General features: G+C 32.2%; 1 protein-coding gene across 1 annotated transcript in view; it reads left to right on the top strand.

Annotated features, from left to right (window-relative positions):
* The window catches only part of LOC134722510 (caskin-2-like), a 163,638-nt gene that overhangs the window by 9,935 nt on the left and 127,207 nt on the right, over positions 1-26,496 (top strand). Inside the window, exon 3 of the mRNA XM_063586131.1 lies at positions 21,302-21,406. Within this exon, the coding sequence (XP_063442201.1) occupies positions 21,302-21,406 (105 nt within the window). The remainder of the gene's footprint in view (positions 1-21,301; positions 21,407-26,496) is intronic.

Raw genomic sequence — 26,496 nt, 5'->3', positions numbered from 1 at the left:
GTTTGTATCAATGATCAATTTCTCTTCTTGTTATCAATAATAATCATGGCTGATAGAACCAAGAATAATGTCAGTTCTTGTGATAAGGGATACTTACTCAATAGCTAGTGTATTGCACAAAGAAATGAAAGTTTTTTCAATCAACAATAATCACTGTTCTTTTCCAAGAATGATGTTGTTTATATCAAGATTAATTACAGGGATCAATGATCATAACTGTTTTAAGTCTTTTCTACGATGACAACTATTGATTTCAAAACTTGCATGTGTATGTTACAAAAATAACATGTCAATTTCAGCATGCAAATTTAGTGTATGTCAAGTCTGAAGCGTTGGACAATTCGTACACTCCTGTTTCAATTGAACAATGTTTTGTTATTTGTTTTTACTGTTGAAATTAGTTTTTTATGTTAAAATATATAATTATTCACCTTAAGTGATGTGTTATTGTTGACCATTCGAGATTCTTTTTTGCGAACCCGTTTCAGCTGAATGTGTGATTACTGTATCGTATTGATACACGGGCCTCAATGGATTTCCAATCTAAAATAAATGCAAAACATGGGTTCTAGCTTTTGTCTTAAATTTAAAATTTAAAAGGGCAAATACAAAGGTATTGATTAATGTTATTAATCCGCCCAAATAATAACCGCCAAAATATTTCTTATTCCTTATTCAAGGAAAATCGAGAAATTTTACACCCGCGAAAATAACCCGCTATACGGTATTTAACAGATAGTGTGCCTCACCTAGTGTCACCTTTAACATTGATTCATCATCTTAGGCCGTGCTCATATTGTACTAAACTCGATATGTTGTGAATGTATTTAACACTTTAACTAAACCCTGCATCGTTCACATTGATATTAATCAATGTTAACATGTAGCTTAAATCAGGTTTTTTTTCACATATGGTCAATCACTAATTAAAGTGTTATTCGATGCTAACAAAAAAGGTGGTGACATTCACATCCCCATACCCAGTGATGCATGCATAACAGATGATTCTTCCATTTCGGACGCATTCGGTCTCTCTCAGTACCCATGAGACAACTCTGCATCCAAGTCACAATATATAAAACATAAAAAATTAAAGGTCAAAGTACGCCATTCAATGCGGAGCTCTGGCTCACGGAACAGTCCTATAAAGGGCTCCAGGGTTTATACTACTAGTATTTAGTATGGTATGTTTCTCTTAAGATTGTTACATATAAAGAAGTAATCAACTCATTCACCCTTTGCAATCAGTGTCAGTGATAACAACAAACTCTGGCAAAATCTCAGCCAAAATAAGATGTCCAAATGTAGTGATCTCACAACTGTCAACTGCCGCTATTCAGACATTGCGTGACATTGAATGTTTCAACACACCAAATTCTAACCAGAAATATGTTTTTATTTGTATATACAATACCTTTAATGATTTATTTTATATCTTTAGACCGCCATTTCAAAAACAACAACAAAAGGATAATTTTCTGCATTGAAAACAAATTGAGAAAGACTTATAAATTCTAGTAAAACAAAAATGTTCCCACATTGTGTTGAATTTTTTTTTTATGCTTTATCACGCTCCATACATCAATAATGACATTTAGATAACATAATACACTAAGTTTTAAACCGGTTAAGTCCTTTAATAGATTTTAACTTTTAAAAAAAGTCTAAATAGAAAATATGACCTCGTAAATCAATTGTTAATCCATAAGATACCTAACTACTAATTATTGTTGAAATCCTTGCACATTTCAGTACAAATCATGATTTATTCATTTGAAAGAAAATCTGAGTGTTTACCAAAACATATGACTGTTTAATAGATGTGGTCTTTTTTATAAAACAAATCTACAAATATCGTCACAATATAGATATAAATGCAAGTCATAACCATTATTGATATCAGGTGCGGTATTATCAACTTTTTATACTGATCGACATAAACCATATCTTTTGCTCTACCAATTACATAAAAAATCTTTAGTTCATATAATTACAAAAATAAACGACACCTGTATTTGCACGGTCCTTTTCTAGGATAAAAATTGCACCGATCGTTTATGATAAGAAATGTAAAATTTATTAAAATATTTCAATGTTTACTCATGTTTTGATTAAGCTACTTCTCCCGTCAAAATAGTTCATAGCTACAATCCTTTCTTTTCTTTTACAAGATTACAAAAGGCATACAACCCTTCAACATGTCAATGGCATAACAAATGTAAAACCAAACCCTGAGTTTGTTCCTTATATGTATGGCTAAATTGTTATCCTTTTGAACAATGTTGGCCTATAGTCTTGTTTCAGATATCATTTGTATTTAAATTCGTCCTTATCATTTCAATAATTTTATTATGTATTGGTATTGTATGTGTCGTATTCAGGCCATACCGAAACATCCACGATTTCAGTGCAATACTTTAACACCATTCTTTTTCTATCATTTTTTTTTCAAAACACGAAATGATAGTCGTGACATGACATGATCTCTTCATTAAATATTAATAAAACTTCATATTTAACATGATCACGTCTAAATGTAGAAAGTGTTTGTAAACAATTGCCACGTCATATTTAATGTAATTTCTTTAAAATCTGTGAGATAAAGCAAATTTGGTTAAATTTTGCATGTTCCCCTTTTTTCACCCTATATAGGTTGCATTTCTGTAAATATGGACAATGCAATTTCCAATCGGAACTTCTTTTACGGCTAAAACTACCACTTTAACTATGAAGGTTTGAAAAAAATCTGATCGTAGAATTGAAAGTTCATATGCACCACAATTTTTTCAGAGGTCAAAATATAGGGCTGTGCGGCATATTTTCAACGTTTATATGCCCTGAACTTCTGAGAGTGTTAAACTAACACTAATTGTCTTAACTACCTCTACCTCGAATGAAAGGTTGCCACAGATTTCAATGTAAACAATATGCACATGTTTATTTACTGGTAACTTTCCAAGTTATGTCTCTGTGAGATGGAACACAGAGAGCATAACTGTGAACCAGTATGTAAACAAAATGAATTTTCTATGAATATTCAAGATCTCCCCAAAAGAGGCGTGTTTTGATAACAGCTGTATTGACAAAGTGCAACCTTTAGTTGAATCAATAATAATTACTTTAATGTGATTCAATGACATTTACTGTTGTTTGAATAATTGATAACTGGTTTTTGTTTGAACAATGTTGATTACTGTTGTTGGGATAAATGTTAACTACTGTTGATTGATCAATAATATTTGCTTGTGTTTGGATCAATGATAATCACTGTTGTTGTAATCGAGAATAAGCACTGTTAATGTTGTGCTGAAAAAGAAAATCACTGTGTTGTAATGGATAACTAGTACTGATGTGCTGATCATTGATAATCTATATTGTTAGTATCCAGAATAAGTGCTGTTGTGCTGATCAATAATAAGCACTGTTGTTGTAATAAATAAAAGTACTGTTATGCTGAGCAATAATTATCACTGTGTTGTTATCAAGTATAAGTACTATTTTACTAAACAACAATAATCACAGATGGTATAATCAAAAAGAAGTAATACTAGTGCTTAACAAGGATAAGCACTGTGTTGTTATCAAGTATAAGTAATTTTATATTAAACAAGAATAATCACAGTTGTTGAAATGAAAAATAAATACTGTTATGATAATCAATGATAATTATCACTGATTTTGTAATGAAGAATAAGTCCGGTTATGCTGACTTAGGATTACAGCTGTTTTTTAAATCTTTAAAGTAATTTTATTTGAATTAATGATAAGTAATGTTATTTCAATCCATGATAATAGTTGCTATTTGAATCAATCATAAGTACTGCTATTTGAATCAATGAAAAGTATTTTTATTTTAACAATGATAAGTACTGTTGTTTGGATCAATGGAAAGTTCTGGTATTGAATACAAAAACTACTAATATGCGGATCAATGATATTTATTTGTGTTTGAATCAATTATAATTGTTGTTGTTTGAATTTAGAATTAAAGCTGTATCAATGATCGATCTCTCTGCTTGTTATCAATAAAAATCACGGCTGATAGGACCAAGAATAATTTCAGTTCTTGTGATTAGGGATACTTACTCAATAACTATTGTACTGCACAAAGAAATGAAGGTTTTTTCAATCAACACTAATCACTGTTCTTTTGTCCAAGGATTATGTTGTTTAAATCAAGATTAATTACTGTTGTTTGGGTCAACGATAATAAATATTATTTAGATCACGGATACTAACGTTGCAGGGATCATTGCTCATAACTGTTTAAAGTTAAATGAATGTAATTATGAAAAAAGGAAAGGGTGATATATGTTGTTTGGATCAAGGATTATTATTGATGTTGGTATCGAGAAATGATACATTTTGTTTGGTTCAAGGATAATTACTGATGTAAGTTTCGCGGATATTTACTGTTGGTGTGATTAAGGATATCAACTGTTGTGAGATACATGATTATTAAAGTTTATTATATTAAGGATTATAACTAGTGTTGGGATCATGGATAGTACCGGTTTGGATTAAACGTAATAAATGTTGGTTGGATCGAGTAAGGCTACTTCTTCCGGGATCAATAATATAAAATGTTGTCAGAATCTAGAACAGTTACAGTTGTGAGGTTGGTGATTACTTTGTCAATCACAGTGTGTGATGGATCTATTATGTTTGCTTTCATTATAAGGTACATATCTGACCACCTTTGTTCATATGGTATAAGTCTGACCTGACCTCCCGAAGGTTCCTAGTTAACACATGTTATGCTTTTTTTCGGTATGAAATTTATACGATATCTTGCATGATGGTTAGGGTTTGCATTTTGTACCGGGAAGGATACAAATGACCTTGATCTTGTTCAAAGTCAGTGATAAGTTCTTATTTTGCTAAGAAAGGTAAATTATTCAATTTATGAGTGATAAGTAGATTATAAAAGAATGTTAACAAAACTTATGTTTTTGTCGGTCTGATCAGATTTTGTTGCATTGATCTACTTTAAGGTGTTACCTTACACTACAGGGAGATAAGTCTGTAAAATCAACAGAACGTTTTAATGACATTATGTTGTTAAGGAATTATTAAGCTTCTTAATGATCAAAATAAGTTTTTGTCAAAGTGCTATATAACCAGTGTAATTTTTCTGATTAAACGGTGGGTTCAAATGATTTGAAATTTTTATATTTTTGTCAAAGGGTCAAAGTAAATTCTTTTTCAAAATTTTTAGAAAATTAAACGAGCCAAATTAATTTTAGTTTAGGTGTTGGGTACCACCTTAAGGGCATACGATACAGTTACAGGGGAGGTAATGACGTTGCTAACGTAAAATGTTATTTTCGCGACGTCAAACTGTGACATATCGGGAAAAGATGCATTTTTCGACTGATTTTTATCATTCAAACTGATTTAATTTGAAAACGAGTTCATGGACCCCTATTTTTCAAAACGGCAATTTGATTCATTTTGCAGGGAGATTATGTGACCCAAATGTTATAAAACTGTAAATAGAGGATTTATTTTAATTTTGATAAACATGCAGCCAAAAAAATACGTTTTTTCCTCAATTCTTGAACATTTGATAAATATGAGTTATTTCTGAATAAAAAATGCATACTTTTTTTATGATACTTATAAAGTACCTATTATTTAACAAAAAACAGTTTGTGTTAATCTTTTATAACAAAAAAGTTATGTCTTTCTTTCGAAAAAGAAATTACTGCCACAAATCTGAATTTTGAGCAAATATGCAAAATTTCTACCTCATTTTACTCAAAAAGTAGCACATGAAAGTATATTTTTTATTACATATTTGTTTTACTCAGGTAAAAAATAGCCTATATGCAAATTTTTATGAACTTGTAAATACAGGATCAAAACTGTATCGTATGCCCTTAAGTAGTTAAACAGCAGCCCTCGGTTGATGTAACTTCCCAAAAAAACGTGTATGGTGTAATGGTGTATGGTGTAAGGAGAATGGTGTAATGGTGTATGAGGAATGGTGTGATTGTGTAACGTGTGATCGGGAATGGTGTGAACGATGGTGTACGACATTTCATTAGTTGAAAACGAAGTTCTTTTTATTTATTTTTTTCAAATTGTAAACATAAACAATAATAATAATCTTAATATTTGAAATTTAATTGCAATATGGGTAATTTCGGATCGTGTAGATAGAATGGGTAATGGTGTATGGTGTAATGTGTAAGGTGTATGTTGCAAAGGTGTAACATGTATGGTGTAATGGTACAAGGTATATGGTGTAATGGTGTATGGTGTATGGTGTTATGGTGTATGGTGTTAGTGGGAAGTCAACACCATCCAAAGTAGTAATAAATTGCATGTTTTTGCCATAATTGAGTATGATGTTCATGATAATTGAGATATACGTAAATACTACATTCAGGTTTACATGGTTTTCTTACCTTTTTTAAAAGCATATACTTTCATGTTAACATGTTTTGGTAGTCTAATTGTATAGTGTGTTCGAATTCAGGGAGCACAAGACCATTAACGCAAGTCTAAAGAGCTTAGAATTACCAATACCATATATAGAAAAAAGAAGATGTGGTATTAGCGACAATAAGACAATACTTCCTTCAAGTCACAAAACGCGCAAAACGTAAACAACATAAACAATTAAAGGTCAAAGTACGACCTTCAATACAGAGCCTTTGTTCTTCGAACAGCAAGCTATCAAGTAACATGACTAGTGTAAAACGACTCAATCAGGAAAAACAAATGGTCCAATCTGTAATAAAAACGGGAATCGAAAAATATTTACACACATTTGATTCCTTGTATCCAGATCAGTTATCATTAACAACATTTCCAATCGACATTTACTGAACAACAGATTCCTGAATTAGGACAGATGCAAACACATGCAGCGGATATTACGTACCATATAGCGGGTGATTTTCGCGTGGTGTAAATTTTCGCTTACTTTCGTGGATAGAATTAAATCCCAAAAATAAATTCAACCAATTGAAAAGGGCGCATGCAAAGGTATTGATTAATGTTATGAATCCGCCATAATAATAACCGTCAAAATATTTCGTATACCTTATTCAATGAAAATCGCGAAATTTTACACCCGCGAAAATAACCCGCTATACGCTATTTAACAGATAATGTACATTACCTTGTGTCATCTTAAACATTGATGCATCATCTTAGGCCGTGCTCATATTGTACTAAACTCGATATGTAGTGAATGTACTTCACTCTTTAACTAAAACCCTGCATTGTTCACATTGATATTTATCCATGTTAACATGTAGCTTAAGTCAGGTTTTTGGCTACATGTGGTCATTCATCAATTTAAGTGTTCTTCGATGCTAACAAAAAAGGTGGTGACATTCACATTCCCATACCCAGTGATGATTGCATAACAGATTATTCTTCCATTTCGGACGCATTCGGTCTCTCTAAGTACCCATGAGACAACTCTTCATCCAAGTCACAATGTATAAAACATGAAAAATTAGGGTCAAAGTTTGCCATTCAATGCGGAGCCCTGGCTAACGGAACAGTAAGCTATAAAGGGATCCAGGGTTTATGTTGCTAGTATTTAGTATGGTATGTTTCTCCAAAGAATGTTAACATCTAAGAAAGTAATCAACTCATTTACCCTTAGCAATCAGTGTCAGTGATTACAAAAAACTCTGTCAAAATCTCAGTCAAAATAAGCTGTCCAAATGTAGTGATCTCACAACTGTCAACTGCCGCTATTCAGACATTGCATGACATTGAATGTTTCAACACAACAAATTCTAACCGAAAATATGTTTTTATTTGTATATACAATATCTTCAATAATTTATTTTCTATCTTTAGACCGCCATTTCAAAAACAACAACAAAAGATTTTTTTTTGCATTGAGAACCAATTGAGAAAGACTTATAAATTCTAGCACAAAAACAAAATGTTCCAAAATTGTGTGGGATTTTTTTTTATATGTTTTATCGCGCTTCATACATCAATAAAAACATGTAGATAACATAATACACTAAGTTTTAAACCGTTTAAGTCTATAATAGATTTTTAATATAAAAAAAAAGTCTAAATAGAAGATATAACCCCGTAAATCAATTGTTAATCCATAAGATACCTAACTATTAATTATTGTTGAAATCCTTGCACATTTAAGTACAACTCATGATTTATTCATTTTGAAAGACAATCTGAGTGTTTACCAAAACATATGACTTTTTAATATATGTGGTCTTATTTATAAAACAAATCTACAAATATCGTCACAATATAGATATAATGGCAAGTCATAAACATTATTGATATCAGATGCGGTATTATCAACTTGTTATACTGAACGACATAAACCATATCTTTTGCTGTACCAATTACATAATAAATCTTTAGTTCAATAATTACAAAAATAAGCGACATCTGTGTTTGCACGGTCCTTTTCTAGGATAAAAAATGGCATCGATCGTTTATGATCAAAAGTATAAAATTTATTAAAATATTTCAATGTTAACTCATGTTTTGATTAAGCTACTTCTCCCGTCAAAATAGTTCATAGCTAGAATCCTTTCTTTTCCTTTACAAGATTACAAAAGGCATACAACTCTTCAACATTTCAATGGCATAACACATTTAAAACCAAACCTTGAGTTGAGGTTGTCCCTTATGGGTATGGCTTAATTGTTATCCTTTGAACAATCTTGGTCTATAGTCTTGTTTCAAACATCATTTTTATTTAAATTTTCCTTATGATTTCAATAATTATATTATGTATTGGTCTTGCTTGTGTCGTCTTCAGCCCATACCAAAACATCCACGATTTCAGCGCAATACTTTAACACCATTCCTTTTTCTATCATGATATTTTTTTTTCAATACACGAAATGATAGCCGTGCCATGCCTTGATCTCATCATTACATACTAGTATTAAAATTATGCAGCTGCAAATATATGACGAGCCACGAACTTTCAGGTTTATAAAGGTGTTATATGCAATATAACATTGTTAAATGGGTTTCTGTCAAATTCACAATAAAAAATAAAAGTACAGACTGAAGTTAACCATCCAGCCAAGTGACGTTAAGAAATTCATAAAAACTTACACAAATGTATGAAATTTGATTACTGATGTCAAGATTATCTTAAATATAATAGTTCATGAAGTATTTATAGCACATTTATACATTATTTCAAAGTATCAGAATAGTTGTAGCCTACACATGCCATAATGTATTACCACCAACGATTGTCTGATAATCATAAAATCCCGATTTTGTTCCTTCTCTATGTAGATTTGTAACATTTCAAATAGTAGGTATGACGAAAACGAGTGAATATATATAGATAAGTGTTTTATATAAAAATCGCGGATTCATCTCACCTAAATGGAAGCTTGTTTCATTTAACAAAGATGGCGGTACGAAACCGGGATTATATATAGATAAATGTTTTTATATATAATCCCCTTAAAGTCCCATCCCTATGGAGATCGTATGTAAAAAGTGAGAAATTCATGTTCTAATTATAAACTACTCTATCATTTCTATAATTCAAAATAGTGCCTTGAAAAAGTTTTTTTTGGCGAATTATAGTTATCAGCAAAAAAGGGATCGGAATAGATTTTTGGGGTGTAAGTTTTTCAAACAAAGACAAAATGGTATGAGTTAGCTCTTTAAGAACCTGAACATAAACCCGCATTACACAATTAAAGAATTTTTGATAAAAGATAAACAAAGGTAAGAGAGAACTGGTACCATATAAGTTAATGTCCAATCACTGATTAAAAATTTAGAAAATTTGAAAACAAACAGAAAATAGTATTATTATAATCATTATAATATATATTTAAAACTTGACATTACTGAATCATGCTTGTTGTCCGCACTTGATATATCAGAATATAGACCCTTTTTTTAATTTTCAAAATTGGAAAACATCATAACAATGTTAAACATTGCTGTCTCCTTGTCGAAACGTATTTTGGGTTGGGAAATTACTTTTATCGTCGACTTTATCAATTTTCAAACACGAAATGCATATGAAGATATTTATACATTTATATGTAATCGTAGAGCACGCAAAAAAAAAAACCATGATATACATGCACTGTGTTTTCTGTATCTTTACAGGTAGTTTACCTTCAAAGGTAGTCGGGCGGGCGAAAACCAAATTGTTGTCCGTGCATTTACTCATGAACCGTTTAACCAAAGCTTTTAAAATTTTAATATGTTGTTACTGACAATTAAATGAAGGTCAAGTTCAATAATGACGATTTTGAATTTTACCGTTCAGGAGTTATGGTTCTTGAAAGATTGAAAAATGGCTTTTCCAGTCGTGTCCGTGCATTTACTCCTGAACGGTTCAACCAAAGCTTTTCAAATTTTAATATGTTGGTACTAATGACAAAATGGAGGTCAAGTTCAATAATGACGATTTTTTATTTTTACCGTTCAGGAGTTATGGTTCTTGAAAGATAAAAAAAATGGCGTTTCCATTCATGTTGTTGCATTTACTCCTTAACCATTCAACCTAAGCTTTTCAAATTTTAATATGTTGATACTGATGACAAAATGGAGGTCAAATTTGATATTGACGATTTTCACGTTCACCGTTCATCAGTTATGTTTCTTGTGATATTGGCAGGACACAAATAAATGGTAATAAATCCAGTTTGCTGTCGTTGTGACAGCCTCTTGTTGTCTATTGTTTGAGTTCAGATTCTGATTGAAGAGGTCAACATGTTGATTGGTTGATTGCTTCTCTTTATTTCCTCCATTATACTGAAGATTTACATTTTAAAAGCAAGTATACTAAAAACAAGAAATGAACAACATATATTTACAGACTACAATTAAAGCACATACACAAAAACATACATTTTACATAAATATGTATATCTATATGCTACATTTGTTTTATTCAAATATTTTAGTAACCAAATTAAACCTATGCTCAGATAATTGGACTTTGAATTTTCCGTACAGATAACATATATAATATTCCTAGCAACACATCATGTTTCTCCAGTTGTCAGAGTTCACAGATTGCATAGAATCTGTAATGTCAGCAAGCAAGGCTACGAATATATTGCTATCATTTTGCCGAAAAAAAAAACCGTACAGATTCCTGGACTGGTAAAACATCAACAATTCCGTAAATCATGTTATTTCTTGCATCCAAAAGTTTGTCACAGTATGAAATTAGGTGATGAGCGACATCTGTGGAATAACAACCCCACCAAGAGCACTGATCATCCTTTGTTGCTATTTAGCCAAGTTTTACTATGACTAAAAGTTCATAATTCAAATTTGGATAGACAACGCCAAGACGTTCAAATCTGTGAATAGTTAATATGTTTTGAATTTCGTAGTAACGACAAAGTTCTGGTTCAATAGATGATTTTCAAATATTTCGTCTCGGATTTCAATTGATTGATTCACAATTTTGGATCAAAGGTTTTATCCGGGATATACAAATCATCCATGTAACTCTCAAGAAAGGAATACATGTCATATTTGATCAGAGTTTTTATTAAATCATATGTTATTGAACGTTTATCGTATTCACCAAACAACAAGTGACTGAGACGTAAAATTATTATAATTGTTTATGAGTTGTATTGGACTTAGCTATGAGCAGCCGTCCGAGAAACAATAATTTGAAATGATCGATGAGTCATTGTATAGACCAAAGTCCGACTGTACTCGTACAAGAATCAGTTGGCAACCGTTTATCTAGACCTAATACAAATCGTACACGGTATTGTTGTGTTTGCTCTCACATTTTAGTTTCAATAAATGTTAACTATCCCCAAAGCTCACACGAGTGAAGTGCAGTTGGTAACACAAAACGTTTCCGAATAATAGTACACATGTATTTGTAATTGAGTTCATGCCACTCCGATTAAGTCCTACACTGTATAGAGAATGCAGATTCATTTTCATCTTTTTGCACGCCTTTAAAGTACGATCGTATGATTTCATTTTACTCTCAATCAAAGTTCGGCATGAATAATAATTTGCTTCATAGGGACCTGTGTTTCACTCATACTTTGACTCATTATGTTTACTAGTAGATTTTGATGGTTTGAATAGAAGATGAGTGCTCTTAATTGCTTTGCATACGCATATTCATTAACAATATTCAACATTTGTTTTCAACCAGATTGTGAACCACTAAGTAAAGTGGTGTGTCCGCTAGTAAAATTGTACCCAAGAAACTAAAATTAAAATAATACAAGACTAACAAAGACCAGAGTCTCCTGACTTGGGACAGGCGCAAAAATGCTGCGGGGTTAAACATGTTTATGAGATCAAACATGTTTATGAGATCTCAACCCTCCCCTTATACCTCGAGCCAATGTAGAAAAGTAAACGCATAATAATACGTACATTTAAAATTCAATTCAAGAGAAGTCCGAGTCTGATGTCAGAAGATGTAACCAAAGATAATAAACAAAATGACAATTATACATAAATAACAACAGACTACTAGCAGTTAACTGACATGCCAGCTCCAGACTTCAATTAAACTGATTGAAAGATTATGATTTCATCATATGAATATCAGGTACAATCCTTCCCCTTAGGGGTTTAGTATCATACCATCATAACATATATGAGAAGAACATAACCCGTGTCATGCCAACAAGTCCGTCTTGCTAAACACGATCAAAGGCCTTTTAGGCCATGATCACATTGACCTAAACTCTGTGTTGTGTTAGTGTATATCACAAGTAAACAAAACACAATGACGTTCCCATTGCTAAAACTCAATGTTTACATGTAGTTTAAATCATGTTTTGTCTACAAGTAGTCGATAGTCAGTGAAGGCCTTGTGTAGGTTAAGTGTACACAAAAAAAATATTATGAACATGAATTTAACCATGTATATTTAAAGATGAAACCATTTTTTTTTTAATACAACTGATATTTATAACAATTATTAATAAAGTTATTTACAGAATTATTTGTCTTAATCGATATATATATAAATATATATAGCTTTATTATAAAACACAAATTTAGGTAGATTTATTTCCCCCATATCAATACTCAAAGCATCATTAATATTATTAGTACATCGTTTATAATATGCACGAAATATTTGCCACTGGTATGTTATCAATCAACGATTCCCTCATAAATGCATTACTAAAATATCTGTGCGGTAAATTGTATTGTTTGCGTAATATCCAGATCCGGTAAAATGCACTTAAAAAAATCAATTTGCAATGTACGTACTGTTATTTTTAGCCAAAGCCGTAGCTGATAAGAAGTGTATGCATGGTAATATTGAGTCATTGCTCCTAGTTCAAACTCATGACCGTTTTATTCAAGCAAAACTAATGAATTGCGAAAAGCGAAAATATGTTTCATAAAATCATCAACTCGCTATGATATATATTTTTTCAAATATTGCGTATAAATAGTCGTCATCTCTATCCTGCATTTTTTTTTATTCTATTCGGTCTTGCCTTTTTTTTTATTAGTTTAACCTGATATTTTGTTTTACATAAATTGTCATCCTGCCGTTTTTTGGCAACGTGACTCATCCTTTCCTTTTTTTTCACTCAAAACCTGTGTCCTTCCTTGTTTTCAAATATCATACTAGACCCCTATACATCAAACGTAAGCTCCCTAAGTATATTGTATAACCGTCTTTGTTTGAGTCAGAATTGTTTGGTGGCGCATAGCACGAACATTTTGTTTTTGTTAACGCTATCAATCATTTTTTTTTTCTTTCTAAATTTTACACTGTAAGGTATGGGGGAAATCTGGATTCAGAATATTTTTTTTGGTCCTCAATTTTAAAATTTCGAATAAACCTAAACCCCTTGCCCATTTGAAGTTATAAGGTCGTTCCCTTAACCCCTTGACGCAAATCATCATCATTGCCAAACTCATAATTCATTTGACAATGTCTTCCCTAATCAACTGGATGTCACAGAAATATTTGCCACTGGTCTTATCTCAATCAAAGATTCACTCATAAATGCATTACTAAAACATCCTAAAAATCCCAACTCTTCTTCATCGTCTGTAAGCCATTGCCGCAGCCTACGTTTTATTTATTGCGTAATTGGTGGCGGATCCAGTGAGGGGTTTCGGAGCCCCCATTTTTAGACGATCTATGTATTTGAAAGTGGACATATGGTTTGACCCCCCTCCCCTTTTCATTATGGGTTTGGAATGCATTTTCAAAAATCCGCCTCTGGTATAGTCGATACATCTTTAGTATCTGTACAATTCTGCAAATCAACAAAATGGCTTTCATAACTGCTAGAAAAGTTGTCCTACAAATTTGACTTCGATTCTATGTAGTGAACATTTAAATGACATATAGTTTATAAGTGTGAACGAATCTCATGTACAGGTAACTAAACCAGGTGTATAGATGTTAACAAACTTAATGTAAAACCAGTGTACATGACATTAAACTTATTGTAAACAGGTTTACTGCACATGGCATTTAGTGTGAACACGGCCTTAGAAAACACATAAGAGAAACGTTCGATATTTTATCTCAACAATTCATTTAATGTATAAATAGCAGGAATTGATCCATGTTCCTTTATTTTAGGCTATGTTACTCATTTTTATTCAAAACTATTAACACACTTGATGGAAACAGAATCTTAAAAAACATGTTCCTTTTGGACAAGTTAAACAGTCCATTCTGTAAAAAGTTGTGGCCTCAAATCTCTCCAATGTTTTACAGAATGGACTGTATATATTAGTTAAATCACGTTTAACATATTACATAACATCTTTTCAGTGTGAACATATATCCTCTGTTTAATATATTCACACAAAATCAAGTTGATGATCAGACAGGTTAAATGGACAACAAACACTTGCTCAAATTATATATTATTGTTTAATATGTAAAATGAAAATACAACCGTGAAAGTTCATTTTCTTCAGTTTTGACAACTGATTTGTGTGATAGATATTTAATTCGTATTTAAGGTAGATCGGGTGTCTTCTTCAATTTTGGATTTTGAAAAATAAGATAACAGTCGGTTTAGATCTTTAATGAAATTCGCAAATTTGTAGACTAGTATATATATATATGTAGTTCAATCAGGTGTAAGACTTTTCACGTCGATATAGAACATTATCTTTTTTTTTATCATATGCACGGCTGTAATTTTATTTGTTTTATTATGTTTTTTTCAATTATTGGCATTTAAGGGTAACTAAGATAGATACAAGGGAAGATAACACGATGAAGTTAATTTTATAACAAAATGTGTTGTGAATTTGCGTAGTGGAATCACGCATGCAAAGAAATAGGTTGCATATGATAGATACTCTGATTGGTGTTCAAATTCCAGTGGAAACTATTAGCAAGATCTGCTTATCATTCCGCAGCACCTGAGATCAACCCCAATTTTTGGTGGGGTTCGTGTTTCTGAGTCCTTAGTTTTATTTGTTGCGTCTTGTTTTCTATTATTTGTCTGTTTTCTTTTTTTGCTAAGGCGTTGTCAGTTTATTTTCAATCTATGAGTTAGACTGTTCCTCTGGTATCTTTTGCCTCTCTTTTACATACAAATCACAACAAAACAGTCGTATTGAAGTAACGTGTTTTGTAAAAGCATAACTTGCCAGGTCAGACTTTTCATTTACTTTATGATAAGGCTATAGGCAGAAAATTTCACATGCAAAGACAACATCAACAAAGTTATGTGCATTGTTTTTCCTTCTTCGTAAATGCCATTTGCGATACTGAAATACCATTATCGTTCATTCTTTTGTTTTTCAGTTAGCAAGCAACACTTAGTTATATATTTATTCTGTTGTCACCTCCTTCTACGAATATGAGAAAATGTTTCGTGAATGTTGATTATATATCTTCACAGCCACACACACACACACACATACACACAGCAATAACTCATCTAGAGATCTGCACTTAGTCTTTAAAAAACAAGAAAAACTGTTTATACGACAGTTGTTTTCCATTCGTTTGATGTGTTAAAGCTTTTGAATTTGCCATTTGTTAAGGGATTTCCGTTTTGAAATTTTTTTGGAGTTCGGCATTTTAGTTCATTTAATTTTCATTGAATTCCTTGTTCCGATGCGCAGTTCTGGATTTACCTCCAAAAATAAAATGACTCTTGATTTGTTGAGTTCTCAATGTTCCACGTCAAGGAACGTTGTGAATGCATTAAGCAGAGAGATGGCAACACTTTCCAATCCTATAATGTAATCATTCTTTATAGAGTTTGCATACATTTATATTAACATTGTCACTTCTTGCTTTCATTTTTATCGCGAATAAATTCAACAAAAAACAACGAGATTGAGAAGTAGCAAATACCAACGTCGTTTGTTAGAACGACATAGCATCGACATCACAATATCCTGTAGTACTCGGGACGTGCACGAGACAACAATACTAAACATGTGGTAGTGTATTAGAATGAAGGGCACCACTATTGTTGTACACTAAAGACTTGTTTGTTTTTTTGCGTTTCGGTATATCACGTTACAGCAATGTGTGGCTTATCACTTTTGCCAATGCATAGCTTTCAACTTTGAAATGAGCATTTAGTGAGACAAAAAAGTATATGTAGGAACACTCAGTGCAATATGAATAAACAGCTTTGCCATGAGGGCATGATACGTCCGTCGCGTTTTCAAGAATAAAGTTTAATAACTTTTAAATGCTACTAGTATATCAGAAATTTATGAAAAAAAAATAAAAAAGGTTATCTTAGCAGTTATAAGCCAGTTATCAAAGTTTCAAGAAAAACGCTTAAATCACTTCATAGATATAGTCTAAAAACTGGAAAATCTATATTTTCTATGAATAAAATCCCATAAATGAGAAGTGTTATATCTAAATATATTCTTCTTTGGTGTGCCTGTACTTTTTTCGTCGTTGAAGGATACACAATAGCCTTTGTGGTTATAATACTAGTTCAAGGAACTAACGAATCTAAATGATTGTAAACAAATACTCGTCAATCTCCGACTATCACGTGTTATCTAGGCGTGTTGGGTTTTCATTGTCGTTAATCGGGCAAGTGTATTGTACATCTCACATGTCCCTTTATTCATACAAAAAATCATCAACAATTATATATATAATTTGCATATAAGGGAAAAACTGTACATGATTGATTGAGAGGACATCCGTTATTGGATCTTGACGTTGTTCTGTTTTCGATGGACGATATTGACCGAACTACTTTTGTAACCAATGTAGATGGTGGCGTTTATAACACAATCCAGTTCGTCATTGGACATATTTATTTTTCACTTCATGTTGATCGTTAAATTTAATAATAAATATTAATTAAAATGATATTAAGATATGTTATTAATTTATTTTTGTTTATCTAATTTCATTGTGTAACTATTTTGGCATTCAGTAACAAATACATTCATGCAGCAGGCTAACTCGATCACACATATATACAATTTAAGTGTGATAGAGGTTACGAGTGTGAAAAATTAAATTCCTTAACACCAATTTGAAAGAATTGTAAGGATTAAACGCATTTAAAAAGAAATTGTTGGTGTATAAACTGGATCAATTCATTACAAACATATCATATAAGTTCTTTTATTTGTTTGTTAGTGAATTGGTCGTGTTCATACACAATTAAATTGTTTAACAGGCGATTAATCCTAACGTGTTCTTATTATAGCTTCATGATGAAGACTGTATCTTGACCTATAATGGTTTACTTTTTGTAAATTGTGACTTGGATAGAGAGTTGTCTCATTGGTACTCATACCACATCTTTCTATATATATGGCTATGATAAAGCCTTATACCAATGCAATTACCCCCGGACATTTGCCTATTGATATGTCAGTTGTATTTTAATTTCCCTCCTTTAAATATTAATCATCTGGCAGTTTTTTTCTGTCCCTTCCCCCTTAGGATTTTTTCATCATCTGTACTTGTAAATCATGTCTAACTGAAATCACCAAAATACACTTTTCTTGGAATATCCAACTTTTAAAAAAAGGTTTTAGAATATTCAGTTTCTACTGCGGCTACTGAAAATATCAATTTATAATTTGTTAACGTTCTAAGCGCCATTCTGGATTTTGTTCCATTGAAACACTGACCTTTCTATAGATATAGGGGGCCATTGGTGTTCTTAAATAAACTCATCATATATACCAGGACTTAGTTTTGTATATACGCCAGACGCGCGTTTCGTCTACAAAAGACTCATCAGTGACGCTCGAATCCAAAAGTTAAAAAGGCCAAATAAAGTGCGAAGTTGAAGAGCATTGAGGACCAACATTCCTAAAAGTTAATGGTTTGTTTAAATTAGTAAATTTCGTCACCATATTTTGTTTCAGAATGGAAATGAAAAAAATAATCATGTAATGGGGTCGGAGGTTTATTATTAGTGTTTTATTTCGATACTCTGAAGGTTCGTAAATTTCAAATAAGTTGAATTTTATATTCTTCCCATTAGGGAACATGGTTTGACATACCATATTTTTAAACGTTCTATTTATTCTTCTCATTCTGCTATTGTTTTCTTGTAAATACTGCGCTGAAATGATTACAGCACGGGGCTGATATGTTTAATGTTCAGATTTATCCCGAGCAGATTTTGTGTTCTCCTTGTCCTACGATAAATTGGTATTATGATTGGATATCTTAGCTTAAGTGGTAAGATGCATATCAGTCCTAGCTTTTAATTTTTAACAAGCTTCCAAAAAAATATCGAATTCTTTTTCTAATATAAATGTTCCCTTTCTTTTTTGCTGTCAGTGGTTTTTGAATGAATGGGTATCTTAACAGTTAACAGTTTTACGATTAAAAGAGGTCTTTAGGACTCTTAGACTACAACGATTTCATAACATGTAATCTTCAAAAGTATTTTGTCTAACTGTCATGACAGAGATACATCAGCTGTATTGAAAAACAAACAATTCAAATTATATGTTATATTGAGAAAATTTAATTCTAATTTCATACACACATCAGAGGACACTTACTAACATCTATTTACTGATAAAATATTTTTTAGAATACAGTTTATCCTACATGATCATGATTATATGTATTTGCCCTAAGTATCTCTTGTTTTCATGCTATATTTATCATAATAGGAAAAGCCATCCCTAGTACTAAATTTTATGGCTGAACTATGTCTATTAAATATAACATGCATCTTCAGGACAATTGTATGTTAATGGTTATATTTGTTGCTTGCTGAACGTCTAGTGACAATTTATATTCTATTTAAGCCAACGGTATTCGGTATTAATCCTAAATATCGTATTCTTGTTAGAATATAACCACACACCAATTTAAAAAAGAAATCATGGCCTTTGTCTGGCTAAGGTAGCAGAGAGAAAAGTTATGGAAGGTCAAACAAATGCCTATCATAACTAAGGAGCGCAGTTTTTTCTAATAAAAACATAGGCAATGAGTTAATCTGTCGCCATTTGGCAATCTTAAAATTTGAAAACTGCGGCTAAGTAAGATTTTAGATAACCACAATATTATTCGTTTATCTCATGGTTTATATCGAGACAGACTATTTGAATTTTTGACAACGACAAATAGAAAAAAATCTTCACATACAACCCAGAAACAATAGATAAATGTACTCTAGAATCTGATGTTCAGTAGTTGTTGTTTGTTGATGTGGTTCATAAGTGTTTCTTGTTTCTCGTATTTTTATATTGATAAGACCGTTTGGTTTTCTCCTTTGAATGGTTCTATCAAAGTTCTTTTTGTGCCCTTTATAGCTTGCTGTTCGGTGCGAGCTATTGCTCTGTGTTCAAAACATTAATTTGACATATAATGGTTAACTTTTACAAATTGTGACTTGGATGGAGAGTTTTCTCATTGGCACTCATACCACATTTTATTATATCTATTAACATGTTTATGTATCATCACTTTTCGGGTTCACAAACATATATGGTAAAAACTGATGTTGAGTGAACGTTAACATGTATACAGCTGTCCAACAAAACAAATACCAAAACTACATGTGAATATCTTGACAAATACGGTATATCTATGTCAAGCCTTAAATCGTACTGAGACTTAATATATCAATAAGCATTTGTCTTGGGTCTACTAAATGTTTATTACAACGCTGATATCGGTAAACTTCTGTTGCCTTTGTGTATATATTCATCCCTTATTTTATTGATTTTGTATTTACATTGTTTCAAAGATCATATTCATTCGCTCAGTGTTTGGTCACTTATCTTGATATGTTTTTGATTGAGTTGAGCCATTTCAATTGATATTCGATAGTGCATCTATCTATGTTGTAATGTTACAATATTGTCTTAGATAAGGGTTAAGGTTGATACCTATTAAAACGTTAAAAACCGCTGCATTTGTTTGCACCTGTCCTTCAGAAGTTCAGTAGTTGCCTTTTGATGATATGGTTCATAAGAATTTCTAGTTTTTACACATATTAGACCGTTGGTTTTCCCGTTTCAATTAATTAACACTAGTCATTTTTGGGGTCCTTCATTGCTTGATGTTAGGTGTGAGTCAAGACTCCTTGTTGAAGACCGTACTTTTACAAATTATGTCTTTGATGGCGAGTTGTCATGGGCACTCATACCGCATCTTCTAATATTAATGAATAATAATCTCTGCTGTTATTGTGCTGGCAAAGTCCTTTTATTAGATTTAACTGGACTCATAATCTTACAAATACATGCGTTGTCTGAAATCTAAAATACATTCTAAGTATGCAGAGTAACAAGGTTTATAAAACATTTTTATATCATTTTATTACGCGGAAATATTCAAAGTTACCTTGAACTATGTCAACAATAAATCAACAGAAAGTTATTATTTGAATATTAGTACAAAAAATAGTATATGAAGTTTCGAACTAAAACTGTTAACTACAATTGAAGACTTAGTGTTACATAGACAATAATAGTGCATTGACTTGTCATATCAACGATATAATGATGAGGCTTAGAAACGGGGAAATGCGAGGCTGTTTCGTCGGATCAATGTTGGTCTTATCTGACATCATTTTTACTCAATTTGATTTAGTGTTTCTTTTTTTTTTATGTTTTCAAAAAGGATTTGTTATTATGTCTATAACATGAAATGTTATCCTAATGATTTTACAATGGACAGACTTTGTGGAGTATTTATATCCTTTTGGATTTTTTTTGATGCGCGAAAAATTTGATATGAACATTCTGTTTTGTCATATAAGCTGTTCAATTACATACAATGTTGCAAACATCTGGGTGACCAACATAGACACACATTATCTTGAACTCAGATAAGGGATGATTAGTACAAGAAACAGTATTATTCAGAAATGTAACACTTTAATCATCATTACAGGACGGGGAAACAGTATTACATTTGGCAGCTCAGCTTGGACACTTTGAGTTAACAAAATGGCTGATAGAAGAAAAAGGAATGGATCCCATGGTTAAATCAGCAAAGGTAACATTTTTGCATTATGTTTGTGTTAAGTTTTAGATTACTGCACTCTCAAGGTTAGGAGCATTTTTCGTTAATGTATTCAAATCTAAAAGGACTTAAAATGGTGAACACAAGAAAACTAAATTACTTCATTATATGAATCAAACAACCAATCAATAAACTACTGGACATCCAGTTAGGCACGTGTAGAACATGTGCAATTAGATACAGTGTATATAGATGACGGAGCGATGTTTAAAGTTTAAATGTTAAAATTGAGCCGTTTTTTAAGCATTTTACATGAGTCTACAATCGTTCTGACAACAATACCGTTTAAATCAAAACAGAACATCGGTACTTCCGTGTTCAAACGAAATCACATTGATATGTTATCGGCATCGATAAGATGATCTCTATCTTTTGCCAATGGACGCTAAAAATAAACTTAAAAAATAATTCATCGACATTTACAACACATCTATGGTTTCTATGAATTATTTCGATTTTTGTAGACTAAAAACGATCATGAAAAAACTGAAGCGAGGTTTGGTTGGTCGTGTGTGTGGTTCTATATTACCCGCTGATAGATAAATTAAAAAATATCTATTATCTATAAAGTTAATATAAATATTTTTTATATAACCGCCACAAAAAAGTATGTGTTTCATTCTTTTTCTTTTCAACCCCAACATTTGCAATTTTTGATTTTCATTCTTTTCTCGTAAGCTACACACAAGTCGCCAGAGTAACTATTACTTATAAATTTCAACATGATAGTTCAATTCAATTTTGTTCCATCTTTATGCCAAGTCATGTTTTTTAGTTCTTACCGGGTCAAAGTAATATTTTTATTTAAATATTCCTACCCCTTCCCGTGAAAATCAAATAGTTGGCCCGTTTTGTTAGCTCCCCTAATGATGTTTTTCGGGGGGAAAAAATCCCACTTGATCTACGCAATCATAATCGTCATTGTTTGAAGTTTTGAACTTAAAAGTAAATCAATTTATTTTATCATCAACAATTCTTAAATCTTTTGATGAAGATTATTGCAAGAGATATGAGACTTAAATGAAGTATTGATCAATGTTAATCCGTTTGAAGTCAGGTCAGTGTAGCGTGAAGCATTAAAAAACGAAGTGACGTTACTTTTTGGGCTCATATTGTATCTACTCGTCAAGCAAAATAATGTGGGAAGAAGAATTTGCCAAATTTCTACAGAGGTATGCTTAAATGTGTAAATATAAATGAAATAGAGTGAGGGCATATAAACATAAAATAGTACATTTTATTTGTATTCCGTTCCCTTTATAATTTTCTCTTTTCGTAGTGCGGCTTAAGATAAGATGTTAAGATCAGATAAGACTTTATTGTTTTAAAATCCTATTTTTTTTATTAATCATGGAACCAGACCGAACATCCTTACCTTGGTATATTTAGGTCACAGAGAGATAAATACCAAGCGCGGATAAAATTTTCAATTGAAACAGGGAATATGATGCACACATAAATACAATAATCATTTGCATACTTGGAAACAAACAAACAAGAATTCGACGACATAAACTTCAATGCAGTACCAGGACTTTGTCAGTGTGTTCGATACGCAATGATTATAAATCTTTCGGGTTTCATTTCTAAATTTTTGCGTCAAACTTATATGGAATACTGCCAAATTTGTGGAAAATATGAAAAAACAAATTATAATCAAAGTTATCTCTGAAAAAAAGTAGTTTTTGAGTAATATTTTTTTCAAATTTTATTACTAATTTTTGAGTAATAGTTTTTTCAAATTTTATTACTAATCAAGTCAGTCTTTTTAGCCAAAATTCCAGGTTAAGAAAAAGTTTAATTCAAAAAATGTATGGCTTTTCTGAGGTGTACATCCTTAATGAGCTGATGAGTTAAGCCTTTTTCAACTGATTTGTATAGTTCGGTCTTATGTTATTATGATCTGTAATGTTACACTATTGTCCAAGATTAGGGGGTAGTTGGGATCCTGCCTACATGTTTAACCGCGCCACATTCTGTATATATGTGCCTGTCCCAGGTCAGGAGCCTGTACTAGTATTTCAATGAATGTCGTTTGTCAATATGTTACACATTTGGTTTTCGTTCAAATTTTGCCGTTAGTTTTCTCGTTTGAATTGTTTTACATTTGTTATTTCGGGTCCTTTTTATAGCTGACTTTGAGGTATAGCCTTTGCTCATTGTTGAAGGTCGTAGGTTGACCTACAGTTGTTAATGGCTGTGTCATTTAGTCGTTTGTCGAGAGTTGTTTAATTGGTAATCAAACCCCATCTTTATAATTGCCATTTTTGACGAAAAAAATCATTTTTTGTTGCCATGGAAACCAAACTACATGATACAATGACGTCAAAATCAATTGAAATCGATGGTAAATGCTTTATGATGCATGTATAGGTGTCAGCACTCGTGAGTGGTTAACTTTAAGTGACGACCGTCAGCTTTTGCTTTCATGTGTACATCCCTTAAAGAGGCATGGAACACAGTAAGAGCCAATAATGGCATTTCCCTCATTAATCAGTTTTCAAATAGGAATGTGCTTTGAAAATGTTTTCTCTTTTCTTATCATTAACTACAACTGCTGTTTTGTTACTTCGGTCACAAGTAATGGTCATTTTTTTATCGACCATTTAGTCGGTGCAGTATACTATTTAGTCTTCCTGTAGTTCTATAAGGTTGGCGAAAAAAGAACTGAATGATGCATATAGAAACTCTAATATACATTTCATTTAAAAATATAAGAGGAGACCAGGAAACCGTGGAAACATCTTCATCATTCGGGTCTGGGGATAAAAGAGAGAGAGGGCTTATTTGTGCAGATTCAGATTTAATTCTGATTTCGACCGATTCGGAGGGAAAAGCATGAAACTGAAAGTTTAAGCAACCGTTCATACATTGATTCTGATTCCTCTTCTTTACCGCCATCGGACATTTTTACCGATCCTATTAATGGTTGTACCATGGAAAAAAGTAACAGTTATGATGATTCTGTCCAAAAAAATCCCCAACCAGTTATCAATATATCTAGCAGCACTGATCTCAGCAATGACAGCAGCGATTCATTAACAATCAGGTAAACTTAAAGAAAATGCAGAATATACATTTAAAAACAACACGACACCAACCTAACAAGTCGACATCTATATTCGCTTTGCTAAAATAATGACGTTAATCCTATCTTTTGAAAATGCATCGCAAATTATCTTAAAATTCCAAACTCGCGAGGGCCATCTCCTTTCAAGCCCTTCTCTCTGGGAGCTCGAACAGAAACTGCAGGCTAGGTCACATATGAAAAAATTAAGAAATTTTGTAAGAATTGAAAAAAAGGAAACTATTTATGTTGGGACTAGAATCGAAAACAAAACTTCGAGCTTTTGGCTACCCATTTTTATCTAGGTAAAACAGTAACAATATTTAAAACAAAACGTACATTTTTCCATTAGCTATTTCATAAATACCGTATTTAAATTCTACGAGAACAAAGACCCAATTTGACAGCTACCCATGTAACAAAAATGTTGGACTTGTAGATTGTTTAACTGACACTGACTTCGAAAATAAATTGTTGGAATTGAAGCCAATTTGGAACTTGAGAGAATGTGAATCGATAAAAAAGACGGAGCCAGAGTTTTATACATGGTTTCTGAAGTATAAAAAAAACCTAGTGCAAAACTGCTTATTACTTCCATTAAGAATTAGTTGTGGTTTCGGTTTTTCGCATTACACAACAAATGCGAACGAAAGTTTGAATAATAGATTAAAACAAAAAACGGATTACCAAGAGAACGAAGTTACCGTATTCTGTACCAAAATGGGGGAACTTGCTGACGAGCAGAAAACTGACACAGGGAAGGCGATTATTGGTATGGGACCCTATCAGATCCGTACCGAGTACATAGAACACGTGCAGCCATGTAATGCTTGGTTAAAACTTTCCGAGTCGTCCCGCAACAAGCATGTATAAAAACAGCCTTCCTTAAGGCTCCACTTAAACCGTCGCAATTTAGGTCATCAATACGGATTTCCGTTGGTGAATAGGCTGGAACTAGAAGATACTCATCTTGATCCCACAATTCATGAGCCGATTTTGAAAAAAGCAGAGTCGCTTTTTAATTCTTGTTTGGTAAATAAAGCGCCTGGTGTCCAAAACGGGTTTATGGTTGCTAGTACCTCTGGAAAAGATCCACATTTTGTACGTCTTTTAGAATACGGAAAGGGCACTTGCAATTGTGAAAATTTCAAACTTTTAAGCACATGCTCACATGTATTGGCGGCCTCTGAATATGGAAGAAAGCTGCAAAAACTTATAAAATATCTTCGATAAACTCAGACGGCACCTAATCTTTAATAGTTATCAAAGTTCAATATGCCAAAACACCCACAAAGAAAACCGAATCAAAAAACCGGATCAAATAAAAGAAAGGCTATGGGGGACTTCGGTTCAAAGGATAGCATAGTGGTTAATGCATCCATGGATGAATTGGGTAATGATAACGATGGATATTACTTAAAATACTTGATTGGTAAACAGATTCGTTCATGCTATGGTTGTGTGCAGCCAATTCGATTGCCGCCACATATTCCATCTCCACCGTATGCCATTGTTATTTGCCAAAAGGAGTACAGAACCTTTAACTTGGACGGACAGCTAAAACTCACACTGCAGCCACAAAATTCCATTACCACTGCAGAATCCAGTGTATATTAAAAATACACGATGACTTCAACAAAAAAGTGAGATTCCAAAGTCAGTCGCACCAAATCTTACAGCGTTACATCGTTCGTATCTTGACGCAATTACTGCATTATGGATTACAGATTTTTAGTTCGTTATTTTATGACTTCAGAAGTATTATGTTTTTTTTTGTTCAGTAAAGCATCGGAGTCTCTAACACGTTATTATTTTGTATTGTATTCCCGTCTTGCCTGATATCATATATGGTGATCCAGGCATAGAGTACTGCTCCTCCGGCATTAATAACACCAAAGTAATTATGTATTGTAATTCGATGATAAATGCATTTTATATACAGTTTCTATGTCTAGTTACCAGGTTTCATATTTGTGGTTATCCATACTTGATTTTC

The sequence above is a fragment of the Mytilus trossulus genome, chromosome 6 (genome assembly GCF_036588685.1).
Source record: "Mytilus trossulus isolate FHL-02 chromosome 6, PNRI_Mtr1.1.1.hap1, whole genome shotgun sequence".
NCBI classification, from domain to species: domain Eukaryota; kingdom Metazoa; phylum Mollusca; class Bivalvia; order Mytilida; family Mytilidae; genus Mytilus; species Mytilus trossulus.
Note: the sequence above shows the minus strand (reverse complement) of the source record. Positions and strands in the feature narration are given on the sequence as shown.